Genomic DNA, 13,828 nt, shown 5'->3' with positions numbered 1-13,828 from the left:
GTAGACTGTAAGTATCTCCCTTACTTACGGTTCTTTATCATAATTTTTCACATGAATGTCTCGCTAACCTTGGGTTCTTTATTCTCTTGCAGGTGTGACATGGGCTAAAGGATCATGCCTAGTTCAGGAAGTGGGGAGAGAGGTGAAGAAGTTTGTGGATAGGTTTCGAAGTGCACAGAGGGGTAGTGATGTGCTAGAGGAGAGCCGATTATGGAGAGCGGGTGCTGATTGATCAAAGTCCTCCACCTACTCCCGGGGGTGACTCATGTATGATTCGGGTGTCGGGGGATACCCTATTATTATCTACGGGACTGGGGTACCCCGTTATCACCGCATTCTTTATTTTACTTTCCCGCTTTTCATTTCCTATTTTTGCTTTTGTAGTACTTAGTACTGGTCCGGTTAACATAACTTTTGTGCATTGGGTGCAGTTATGGAATCGGCGGGTGACGCTTTTGATGCCTTTTTCCAAGCGGTAGTGGGCGGTGCTTCTGGATCTCAGGATTCGGCGGTACCTAAGAAAGGCTCCCGACCACCTCGAGCTCCCGGACCAAAGGGGAAATCCCAGGGTACCTCCCACAGCGGGTCGAAGGGTACCCCTCGCTCGAGGAAGAGAAAATTTGGGCTGGTTTCTGCTTTCCCCAATGAGTTACGCGAAGGTGACCTAGACCCAGCTTCCAACAAGGAGGTTTCGCACTTGGCTGGCTGTTTTTACTACTCTGCTGAAAATGTTACCTCTAAGGTTGCTGAAGAGACTGACAAGATGAGTTTGAGCCAGCGCTATGGTCAAGCACTTAGGGCTACCCAAGAGGTAGGCTTTCCTAGGGTACCCCGGGTGCACCATTCATTTTTTTTTACTTATTTAATCCTATTTCTATACACATATATTTAACATGTCTTTTATGACCCGCAGGCATCCTTTCGCCTCAGCCACTGCCTTCAAGACCTCGACTCCCTTGTTGCTGCCCAGTCAGAAGTCGACAAGTTAAGGGGTGAGCTCCAAAGTCGCCAGTCTCGCGAGGACGAGCTTGCTCGAGAAGTCAAGACTTTGCAGGAATGCATTACTGGCCTTTCTGAGGAGAAAGCTCGAGTGGAGAAGGATTGTGACGAGTTGAGGGCCACAAACGAAGATCTGTTATCCCGATAAAAGACGATGGCGGAGGATGCGTTCTCACTTATCATGACGGAGGTGTGGAGCGTGGATCCGGAATTAGAGGTACCCCGCGTGTAGATATTTGTCAACAAGGCCACGATTCTGAAGACGATTGCAGAGAGGAAGAAGTCTTCCCATGCACGGTCGGGTACCCCTTCCGGGTCGCCTAGGGTACCCCGCGTGCTTCAGTCGTTGCCTGCCTCAGATGCCCCTACTTCGGTTGCTCATATTCCGGGAACCTCAGAGTCCTCTGCTGATCACCCTCTGAAGACGGAAGGCGGGGATGGTGTTCCACCCTCGGTGTAGCCGCTTCATAGTGCCCTTATCTTTTTGGATCTATCCATATTTTGCTATTTGGAACTTGTTTCTTTCTTTTTGGTTTTTTGGGATATTTTGTATTATTGAGACTTCTCTTTTATTATGATACCATGCCACCAAGTCCTCTTGCACTTTGCATTCTTGTTATTCTGCAAATGAATGCTTGGCTAAATTGTTATCTTGTAAATCTCTAGGGTACCTCTCATTTTTTTTTTGAAATGGGGTACCCTTGGTACCTTAACAAATATTCGACATCAGGTAGATTCCCCACAAATTTGGTGCATGTCCTTCTCGGAAACTATGGCGGATTCCCCACAAATAGGTAATCAAAATATCATTGCGACATCTCGATCAAACGTTGAAAGCGCAATTGGTCCAACCAATCACTTTTTTATTCTTTCAAAGTTCTCTCTGAATTTTTTTGAATAGCTTACCCCCTACTTTGCTCAAGTAAGGGGACGGAGGTGTGGGTGTACTCATACCTAAGCTGAATCTCGTGGCGCTAGGGTATGCCGGTTTTACTCCACCCTCAGGTCCTTTTTTACCCTCCCTCTCTTTGTTTAGGTAGCTTTCTCACGCTTTCGCAGAAAGGCTACCCCTGGGCTGTTCACTCCGTTGCCCATCTTGGCTTCGTATAGATCGTCACGATCTAGGCATATCAGGTACCCCGGCTGGTCCTGTGATAGGTTAGTCATAATTGACAAGCGTATGGCGAGAATTGCATATAACCAGATGCAAGGGTATATTAATGGCGATAAATGAATATAATCCGCATTTTAAGATCGAAGTGATGAAAAATAAAGAAAGAACCCACATCATATTTGTTGAGAAAGAAAATGCATTTATAGATAACGAAAGCATTGATCAATACATGACTTAGCTTTGTTACCCTGAGGAGAATGAGAGACTGCAATACCTCCTATCCTTTTCATTTGAAAATTAAAGAAACTCTAAAGTTGCAACGGACCAACATAGGGCATTTTGGGGTACCCTATTTGGCCTACCACATAAAAACATTAAAGAAAGCAAATAACAGCAAAAGACTAAAGGTTAAGACACTGTCCTTTAGTAGTATTTCCATAGCATTGTAGCGTTCCAGGGGCGCCTCACAATTGTGCCATCCATGTGGAGTAGCCTGTATGCACCTGTCCCAACGGGTTTGTAGACGCGGTAAGGTCCTTCCCAATTTGCCCCAAAAGTGCCTTCGCAGGGTACCCTAGTGTTCTGAGTTACCCTTCTTAAGATCAAGTCTCATTTCTTGAAGGATCGAGGGTGTACCCTTTTTTCATATAGACCTGAAATGCGATACTGATATATGGCTGTCCTCAATTCTGCTCCATCCCTTTTTTCGGCCACCAAATCAAGGTCGGAAGCAATCAAGGAGGTGTTTTCAGCCTCATCAAAGTATTCAACCTTGTGAGAGGGTACCCCGATCTCCGCTGGAATCACTGCGTCAACATCGAATGCGAGGGAAAAAGGGGTCTCCCAGGTGGAGGTGTTTTGAGTAGTCCTGTAGGCCTACAGAACCCTAGGTAGCTCGTCTACCAATGCTCTCTTTCTTTCTTCTAACTTCTTCTTCAGGATACCTTTGATAATCTTGTTAACGGCTTCAACTTGCCCATTAGATTGGGGATGGACAGGTGTAGCAAATCGGTTGGCTATCCCAAGCTCCGAACAAAAACTTCAAAATTTTTCATTATCGAATTGCTTGCCGTTATCGCTAATAATTACATAGGGGATCCCAAATCTGCAAATGAGATTCTTCCAAATGAATTCCGTGATTTTCTTTTCTGTGATGCTTGTTAGTGGCTCTGCTTCCACCCACTTTGTGAAATAATTTACCGCCACGATTGCATGTTTTGCTTACCCCTTCTCGGTAGGTAATAGGCCAATGAGGTCCACTCCTCATATAGCGAAGGGCCAAGGGGAATATATAACTGTTAACTTCTCTGAGGGTAGGTGGGGTACCCTAGCGAACCTTTGGCATTTGTCACAGCTTCGTACCATATTCTTGGCATCTTCCCGCATGGTAGGCCAGTAGTACCCCTGACGGAGAGCTTTTTGCGCCAGTGATTGTGCTCCATAGTGATTGCCACAAATCCCCTCATGTATTTCCCTCATGACATACTCGGCCTTGTCACTTCCCAAGCATTTAAGGTAAGGAAGAGTGAACCCTCTTCTGTATAGGGTATCCTGGATCAGGCAGTACTGCGTGGCTTTATACTTTAGTCTTCTTACTTCACTTTTATCTGAGGGGAGGTCTCTGTCCTTGAGGTACCTTATGATATGCTCCATCCAAAGTACCTCGTTGGACTGTGATCCTACTTCCAATGGCTCTAGGAGACCAACGCTGGGTGCGGGTATGTGTTCTGTCATGATGGGGCCAGATGATTGAGTTATACCAAGATATGCCATTTTTGCCAGGGTGTCGGCTTCGTTGTTTTCCAGTCAGGGTACCTTTTTCACCTTAACCTCGCAAAATTGGGACATCAATTCTCTAGTTTTTCCGAGGTACCCCTTCATGTTTTCCTCTTTCGCTTGATATTGCGCGGTAATTTGGCTTACCACCAACTGGGAATCGCTCTTGACGTGTACCCTCTTTGCTCCCAAAGCCTTCGACATCCTCAACCCTGCTAAGATGGCCTCGTATTCAGCTTCGTTGTTTGAAGCCTTGAATCCAAATTGCAAAGCGTAGCATATTTTCACCTTGTTCGGGTCGATTATAATAACTCCCACACCACTTCCGTGTGAGTTAGAGGAACCATCTACTTATATTTCCCAGACCTGGCCCCCTTCGTCGGTGGATGAGGTATCTGACAGGTACCTCAGATCACCTTCACCACTCGAGTCAATGGCAAATTCCACAATGAAATCAGTGATGGCTTGGGCTTTAATCGCCGAACGAGGCTTGAAGATGATGTCAAACTCACTTAATTCGAGGGAACATCGGAGAAGCCTTCCGGACATGTCTAACTTCTGGAGGATTTTCTGGAGGGGAAGGTTGGTGATGACTGCAATGGTGTGAGCTTGAAAATATGGTCTGAGCTTCCGTGCGGAGACAACCAATGCTAAAATGATCTTTTCAGAGGTGGGGTGCCTCTTTTCGACATCAACCATAGCCTTACTAGTATAGTAAATAGGTCGTTGTACCCCATTATCATCCTCTCGGAGTAACATAAAGCTGGTGGCATGCTCGGATACGGCGAGATACAACAGAAGCACCTCTCTCGGCTCAGGTTTGGCAAGTAGTGGAGCATTCACGAGGTACCCCTTCAGTTCTTGGAAAGCTTCTTCGCAATCGGGTGTCCATTGGAGCTTCTTACCGGCCTTCAAAGCTCTGAAAAAGGGCTTACACCGGTCTGTAGCCTTGGAGATAAAGCGGCTCAGGGCAGCTATCCGGCCCGCCAAGCTTTGAACCTCCTTGATGGTGCGTGGCGATTTCATGTCAAGAACCGCGCGAATTTTATTGGGGTTGGCTTCAATCCCCTGTTGTTGTACCATGAATCCGAGAAACTTTCCCGAGGTAACCCCGAACGCACATTTTTCAGGGTTGAGCCGCATCTGGTGTCTTTTCAAAACGGTAAAGGTATCTCTAAAGTGCCCCAGGTGTTCCCCTGCATGCACCGATTTGGTGATCATGTCGTTTATGTATACCTCCATGGTGCGCTCGATTTGTTCCTTGAAAATTTTGTTCCTTGAAAATTTTGTTCACTAGCCGCTGATAGGTAGCCCCGACATTCTTCAAACCAAACTGCATAACCTTCTAGCAGTATAACCCACGGTTGGTGATGAAGGTCGTTTTCTCTTGATCGGGTTCATACATTAGAATTTGGTTGTAACCGGAGAAGGCATCTATAAAACTAAGCATCTCATGCCCTGCTGTTACATCAACCAGCTGGTCCACCCAGGGAAGCGGGAAGCTATCCTTAGGGCAAGACTTGTTCAAATTGGTGAAGTCCACATACATACGCCACTTTCCGCTTGATTTCCTAACTAGAACGATGTTGGATACCCAATCGGGGTACACTGCTTCTCGGATAAATCTTGCTGCTAATAGGTGGGTTGGCTGCCACTTGGGTACCCCTTCATTTGCGGATCAGAAGCTATTTGGTAAGTGACTTTGGAGGCCACGGAGTAACATCCACGAGTCGATTGCTGGTCCCCTTTAATAGTGATAACTTCTTGGGCGGCCGGGACTTTCATGGCGAGGTAGTGCATGGATACCACCGCTTTAGTTGCTACTAAGGACGACCTACCCAATATAATATTGTAGGCACCCGGGTGATCTACAATAAGAAAATCAATTATGTGAACAACACGGTGAGGTACCTTACCAAGTGCAATGGGCAGCGTAATAATGCCCTTTGGTATAACTATATCTCCAGCGAACCCAATAAGAGGCGTAACATAAGAAGTGATCTTTGGCGACTCAATCAATAGTTGATTCAAGGCGCTTTTGAAAATGATGTCAACGGAGCTGCCGGTATCTACAGGAGTTCTTGCTACCTTACCGGTGGCAACCTTCAACGTAATTACTAAGACATCGTCATGGGGGTACGAGATACCCTCTGCATCTTTTTCTGTAAAAAGGATAGGTGGGAGATAGTGGGGTACCTTCGGTGTACCCATTCATTAAGGTTGACTTCTCCGCCAATATTGGTGGTTATCAACAACGATCTACCATAGCCTTTGATAGCTCTTCTAGATTGACCCGCTAAAGTCGGTCCGCCCATGATCATCTTGTTCAGGACTACCATTAGTTACCCGCTTGCCCTTATCCTGCTCCGCGGATTTTCGAGCTTCTCTCATGCCAGCGACAAATTCTTTGAGGTACTCGCTAAGAATCAAAGATTCAATTTCCTCTCGCAAGGTAAAACACTCGGTTGTGCTGTGGCCGAAATCCTCATGGAACTCACAATACTTCAGGCTACGCTTCATGTTGGGGTACTTCTTCATTGGCTTAAGAGGACGAAGGAGGTCGCTTTCCCGAATATGGTAGAAGATCTGCTTTGGGGATCGATTCAGTGGATGGTAAGATTCGTACCGAGGCCTCGGTGGTGGCTCTCGCTGATCCGGCGGTGGCGATCTTGGAGGTTGGGGTACCCTGTGAGTTATACCCTCGTCCCCACGGGGCAGCCCGTGGAGGGCTCCTTGCTCGGGGTACCCGCGGTATTGGGGCCTCCATCCTCTTGGGCTTCTCATTGTTCTTTGTAACATCGGCCTTATCTTCTTGGCGCTTCAATTGGCATTTCTCGTCCATCTCCACCTGCTGCAACGCTCGGGAACGGGCTTCCTCATATGAAAGTGGCGCTTCTTTTGAAAAGAACGCCATAACTTGCCCAACCGTAAATTTTTCTCAAAATAGGTCAATGTGTATTGGTTTCCAAATGCTCCGGTTCGCAGCACCTCTTGGTGGAAACGACTCACATACTTCGCCAAAGGCTCGGCTTCCCCTTGCTTGATAAAAGTAAGTTTGGAGGCTACCCTATCTTGAGTGGAAGCGTAGGAAAACTCTTTAGTAAATTCGGATAACAATTGGTGTAGGGAAGATATGCTACCTACTTTCAAAAAGCGAAGCCATGACTTTGCGGGGCCCGTGAGTGTGTGTGTAAACATTCTACACATGGCGCTCTCATCTACACCCTTGATAAGCATTTGGTCGTGGTATAGCTCAGCATGCTCCGAGAGATCAGTGGTACCCAGAGATGACAATTGTACCCGCAAACCCGCCCAAACCCACCCGCCAAAACCCACCCGTTGCGGGTAATTTTACCCGTTGCGGGCGGGTTTAGTATTATAAATTAAAACCCGCACATGGATGCGGGTGGGTTTGGTATTAACCTTATATCCGGTGGATACCCGCATGGATATCCGCCGAACCCGCAATATTTTTTCCAAATATTTTTAATTTAATTTAAATCTAAAAATGTATAAAGAAAATAATGTCATTAATCAAATTACCAAATAGCCAAAGGCTCAAAGTTGTGTATGTGTGTATGTGGCCCATCTCCTATTCTAAAGTCATAACCTAAAGAAAACTAAAGGCATTTCCCTTCGAATTAGTATTTGAAATTATTAATCTTAATTATTATTACAGGCATTGTGTTGGATGGGTGCTTATGGTGGTGAATGAAATGAATATCTTCTCTTGGAGCTTGTTTTAAATGATAATATGAAATATAATTATTATTTTTAGATACTAGTTTGTGTTTTTTAAATAGATTTGTGTAATTTATACTTAAATTTAAGAATTTGTGTTGAATTGATACGGAAATTTTAATTTTTCATTTACATTGTTTAAATATAAAATTGAGTATGTTATATAAAATTTGAAGTTATTATTATAAATTTATATATTAAACATTTGTGATTTTAAATATGGAAACCCGTAAAAAATCTACCGGATACCATTACGGGTTTGGTAATTGTTAAAACCCGCTGCGGGTGGGTTTTTTAAAAAAAATTAAACCCGCTGCGGGTTGCGGGTGGGTTTGGTAATTTAAATTTTATGCGGGTTTGGGTTTGGTAATGGCAAACCCGCTGCGGGCGGTGCCCATTGCCATCCCCAGTGGTACCCGAGTATTGGGGTATCTGAGGCATGGCGAACGCCTCGGGGAGAGCAGCCTTTCGAATCTCCATAGTGAATGGTGATTGGTAGGTCATTGGCGTTGGAGCAGCTGTGATGTTTTGCTTCTCGGAGAGGAGCTTCACTTGGGCTTCTAGGTTCTCCATTTTTTTCACAAGTTTGAGGGGTACCCCCGGGGTACCCAATGATGTCGCTCTCATTTGAGAAGCCCTTTTGGCATTTAACTTCTCACGGAGATCCTCGTGGGTACGCTTTGCATGCCTTGTACCCTGGCTGCTGCGGGAATTGCAAGAGGCGGTGGAACACTCGTCGCGAGAGCCCACGGTTTGAAACTTAGAACGGGTACCCAATGGCCTATGCTTTGGTTTGCTGGCCTCGGGTACCTCTTTTCTGACCATAGCTTGGTCACCCGCTTGAGGTGGTGGAGCATCTAGCGTCACTGGTGGAAGTGAACTTTCGGGTGCCCGAGATCCAACCGCCCTAAGTATTGCGTGGGCAAGATCCTCAAAACGCTTATGAAAAATAGGTTCCTCATCTTGGCGAACACCCGTCGATTGTATGATACCCTTGCCCTTGCTGATGCGGGCTACCCTTCTTGCGAGATCACTACCTTCACTGTTGTTGTCATCTCTCATCCTCGTAGGATCCCCCATTAAACCTTTGGGAGGTACGTCGGGTGCCATGTACTGGCGTACACACAACAACGAGTTGGTAACTGCGGATGAGGCTTTTTGTGCGACTCCCCACAGATGGCGCCAATTAATTTCAATGGATTTTGGGGTAGGAAAAGCCAAAATCTATCTTGAACAATGAATTTATATTTTTGGGGGAGATGGGGTACCTCACTGGTTTGTTGTGTGCGGTACGGTATACCTGAAATTTAGGAGAGGTGAGAAGGGGAGAGGGAGTGGTAATAATGGTGAAAGGTCAAAACAAAGAGGGGTGTCCTTCACAATGGGCTTCACGCCTGTAAAATCGTGAAATAGAGGTTAGAGGTGAAGCTGGAGTACCCCGGCGTTCACACTCCAACGCTCAAGTTAGCAAACTCAAGCTTTTATGGCCAAGAGAGCTGGCTAGCCTTCTGTAAATTAGGGTTTAAGGTTGAAGAAAACCTATTTTTTTGAGTGTGAGTATTAATGGTCAGTGAGAGACCTCCCTTAGAATGAAACATGGGCGCCTTTATATATGGAGTACCTCAGCTGCCACGTGGCGTACCTTTTTTGGCTAACGTCCTTTTACCTTTTGGTGATTTTTGGGCCGTTATGTGCATGTTCGCAGCGTATCTCATCCTTTGGAAATGTGGTGCGTGCTGGAGAGTAGTCCAGGGTACCTCTACAGTAGCTGTCGGGTAGGCGGCTGAGGACCACTATCCTTGCGACAGTGTCCTTTACTTTTGGCAGAGGTAGCAGGCGGCTATCCCCTCCTTTTGGTACGACGTTCTTGATTCCTAATTCTAACAAAATTGAATAATATCTTTTAAGAGGTGGAGACGTTTCTCATGGCGGATATTTTCGGAGGATTCTCTTGCATTTGTTCTACCGGGTACCTCGAGTTACGTGGGGTACCTCTATTTGTGTGGGGTACCTCTATTTGTGTGGGGTACCTCTAATTGTGCGGGGTACCTCTATTTGTGCGGGGTACCTCAAATCAAGCCGGGCACCTCAGATCGTGCTGGAATCATTCCATTGGTCGTCACGTGGCGCTTTACTGTCTCTCATATTTTTCCTTCAAACATTACCTATCAAATTCTGGTGGGATTCTTTTCATGCAGCAACCTATCTCATTAATAGATTAGGAACACCTATCATATCAATGAAAACTCCATATGAATCAATTTTTCATCACAAACCAGACTATAACTTTCTAAGAACTTTTGGATGTTCTTGCTTTCCATTTCTTAGAGAATACAATAATCATAAATTCCATTTCCATACTTCAAAGTGTGTTTTATTAGGATACAACCCCTTACATAAGGGTTATAAGTGTCTGCATTCATCAGGCAAGATTTATATTGGCAGTCATGTATTGTTTGATGAAACCACTTTTCCTTACACTTCAGATCCTAATTTTTCTTCCACTTCTAAACACACTTCCTCTGATTTTCAATATAATCTGTTTAAAAAATTTACCCTGTCAGTTCCTAATAGCAATCCGAATAGTCTTGAAGCTGCTGCAGCAGATCAAGATGATATCTTCCCTGTCAATCATTTTTTACCATCAAATAAACCTCCTTGTCAGTCACCTACAAATCAGACTTTCACATCTTTGTCTTCACCTACATCACAGTCACCAACACCACAAATACCATGTACAACATATACATTTAAGCCTAAACCTTCAATTTCCACCCATCATATGACAACCAGAGCTAAGGCTGGAATTTTTAAACCAAAGGTCTTTCTGACTACTCACAACAGCTTAGAACCATCCACTGTTCTTAAGGCATTATCAGATCCAAAATGGAAAGCAGCAATGCAAACTGAATATGATGCACTTATTCACAACAACACTTGGACTCTTGTGCCAATGTCTTCTACCTACAAGCTAGTAGGCTGTAAGTGGGTATTCAGAACAAAGTATAACACAGATGGAACTGTTAGCAAGTATAAGGCCAGATTAGTTGCAAAGGGATTTCACCAAACAGTAGGGGTAGATTATTCAGAAACTTTTAGTCCAGTGGTGAAATCTTCAACAGTAAGAGTAATGCTCAGCTTGGCAGTTATGAAAGGGTGGAAGGTCAGATAAATCGATGTCAATAATGCATTCCTCAATGGAGATCTTTCTGAGGATGTATATATGACACAACCAGAAGGCTTTGTAACTAGGGAAGGGTATATCTGCAAACTCAATAAAGCTCTCTATGGTCCAAAACAAGCTCCACGAGCTTGGTATGAAAAATTGAAGAGTTGTCTTACAACTTGGCAATTTCTTAATTCAAGAGCTGATACATCTTTATTCATTAGACATGATACAAGGGGCTTAATCATAGTATTGATTTATGTGGATGATATCCTAGTCACTGGACCAGATTATGCTCTACTAGAGGATTTTATTGTTAAACTCAGTCAGGCCTTTGCCTTGAAAGACCTGGGGTTAGTTGCTTACTTCATAGGTGTTGAAGTCAGTTACTTAGATGAAGGAATGCATCTATCTCAAACAAAATATATTAAAGACTTGCTGAGTAAAGTATCTATGGAGAATTGCAAAGGGTCTGATACTCCATTTAGTACTGGTTTGAAGCTAGAAAGAAATGTCAGGGGTCCATTGGGTCAGGAATTCGAAAATCCAACACTCTATAGAAGTATTGTTGGAGGACTACAGTATCTAATTCTCACCAGGCCTGATATAGCTTATTCAGTTCATAAGCTCATTCAGTACCTTAGTTCTCCTACTATACAACACCGGTTAGCCTGCAAAAAAGTTCTTTGATATCTCCAGTCAACTATCACTTATGGTCTCTATCTTGGAAAGGATGCAACTCTGGAAATTGGGTTAACAGGCTATTCAGATGCAGACTGGGCTGGTGATCTTAACGATAGAAAATCAATTGGAGCCTATTGTATATACCTAGATAACAATTTGATTTCGTGGTCTTCTAAAAAGCAAGCTATTGTAGCAAAGTCAAGCACAGAAAGTGAATATAGAGCCCTGTCAGCAGCAAGCTCAGAAATTTCTTGGTTGCAGTCTTTATTTTCAGAACTTAATATTGCTAAACTACCTACTCCAGTTCTTTGGTGTGATAACCAAAGTGCAGGGGAGCTAGCTCGCAACCCTGTATTTCACTCAAAATCTAAGCACATAGAGTTGGATGTTCATTATGTTAGAGATAAAGTGCTTGGAAAAGAATTGGAGATCAGATACATACCCACTGAAGAACAAGTAGATGATGTTCTTACTAAGCCCTTATCTTTTTCTAAATTTAGTTTCTTTAGATCCAAGCTCAATGTCGTCAGTAGACCTTTGAGCTTGAGAGGGGATATTAAGGAAGCTCACATCAGTAGCCTAGACTGTAAAGCAGAGGATAGCAGCAACTCCAGCTTACAATTAAGAGTTGATGACATGGCATACCAGTTGGCACCTGGTGGTTATGTAATCACTTGTTCATGTGATGATTAGTTGAAATTGTTATAGCTGGTTAGAATTAGTTTTATAATTAGTTAACTAATTGAGCTGAGCATCAGGTGTGTATATAAACAATCTCTGTATACAGTTTTACTAATTCAGTTGAATGAATAAAATCGTGTGAGCTAGAGGTTTCTAGTTCTTAAAATTTTCTTTTACTTTCTTAGCTTCCAAACATCCTTGTTCTGATTTCTAACTCTGTAGAGCCTCCTGACATGTACTACAATTCATTACTCACAACCTTCGTAAACACCCATCTTGCCCTCTTAGATTGTAAGATGATTTGTAAAAATTTCAAATTCTTGAGGGTATTGAGCTAGGGTCATCTAGTTCTCGACCAATATCCATCTGCAATAGAAAATTTATTCTATTTAAAGTATTTGAAGCTGAATATCCCTTCCCTGAAAAGCTTGCCTTCGTCGTTATTCACCCTTTGAAACCTTTATACACTAGATATGCCATCTAGCTACATAGATCATACACCTCAGGAAATTTGGAAGATGGATAAACTCATGCATCTAAATTTTGGCTGCATCACTTTGCCTGCACATCCTGGAAAGTATTGCAACTCCCTGAAAAGTCTCAGTTACATCTCAGCCTTAAGTTCTAGTAGCTGTACACCAGATATATTGGCTAGGCTTCCTAATGTTCGAACTCTTAGAATATACGGAGATTTGAGTTATTATCAATCTGGGTCGTCCAAGAGCCTATGCAAGCTACTCAAACTTAAATGCTTGAAGATGGTGAATGAAAGCAAGATGCGCCAGCTCTCCCAAATAGTCCTGGCCGAATACCAGTTTCCTTCAAGTTTGACCCAACTGAGCTTTTCAAATACGGAGCTAAAGAAGGATCCCATGCCAACACTGGAAAAGCTTCCTCACCTTCAAGTGCTGAAACTGAAGCAGAAATCATATTATGGAAGAGAGCTGGCTTGTCTCGGAGTTAGTAGTTTTCCACAGCTCAAGATTTTGCACCTGAAATCAATGTTTTGGCTGGAGGAGTGGATAATGGGAGGAGGAGCCATGCCAAAACTTGAAAACTTAGTATCAATCCTTGTGCTTACTTGAAAAAGCTTCCTGAAGAGCTATGGCGGATAAAGAGCTTATGCAAATTGGAGTTATATTGGCCTCATCCGGAGTTGAGAAAAAGGCTGCGCGCTTTTGAGGATATGGAGAGGCGTTATGAAATCCAGAAATTTCCTTACGGTATCTGATGGATTGAGTAGGGTGAGGTTTTACTCTTACATGATAGTTACAAATTTGGTGTGATGTTTTCCACTTGCGCAGTAGATTTAGCAATGTATATTTATAGCAAAACTTTCAAGGGGTTATAAAAATTCCTGTCTAATTGTTGGTTGCTTCTAATATCAAAATTAAGTCTCAACATAGACTCAACTGGAATAGCAAAATAGAGGAGGCTATATAGCCACACATTGCAGCAGAGAAACGAAAAAAACTTCCCTCTATATTCTAACTGTAAATTGCAGATTTTCATTTATGCTTCTTAATTATTTCCTTCTGTGTAGGTAAAATTAGAGGGGCAAACATCATTACTGCTATTAAATTTCAAATGTGATTCAGCATCGATCCATTATGTTCTCTTCATGTTGGCTGGGGACATTATTTTGAACCGGATTTGACACTAGTGAT

General features: G+C 43.5%; 1 protein-coding gene across 1 annotated transcript; it reads left to right on the top strand.

Annotated features, from left to right (window-relative positions):
- Positions 1 to 12,634: 12,634 nt before the first annotated feature.
- Positions 12,635 to 13,246, top strand: LOC107176043 (probable disease resistance protein RF9). Its single transcript, XM_015528051.3, has one exon. It carries the CDS (start codon positions 12,635 to 12,637, stop codon positions 13,244 to 13,246), a length of 612 nt encoding a protein of 203 aa, XP_015383537.3.
- Positions 13,247 to 13,828: the final 582 nt, after the last annotated feature.

The sequence above is a fragment of the Citrus sinensis genome, chromosome 5, assembly GCF_022201045.2.
Source record: "Citrus sinensis cultivar Valencia sweet orange chromosome 5, DVS_A1.0, whole genome shotgun sequence".
Lineage (NCBI taxonomy): Eukaryota > Viridiplantae > Streptophyta > Magnoliopsida > Sapindales > Rutaceae > Citrus > Citrus sinensis.
The sequence above is the reverse complement of the archived record's forward strand: the minus strand, read 5'-3'. Positions and strand labels throughout refer to the sequence as shown.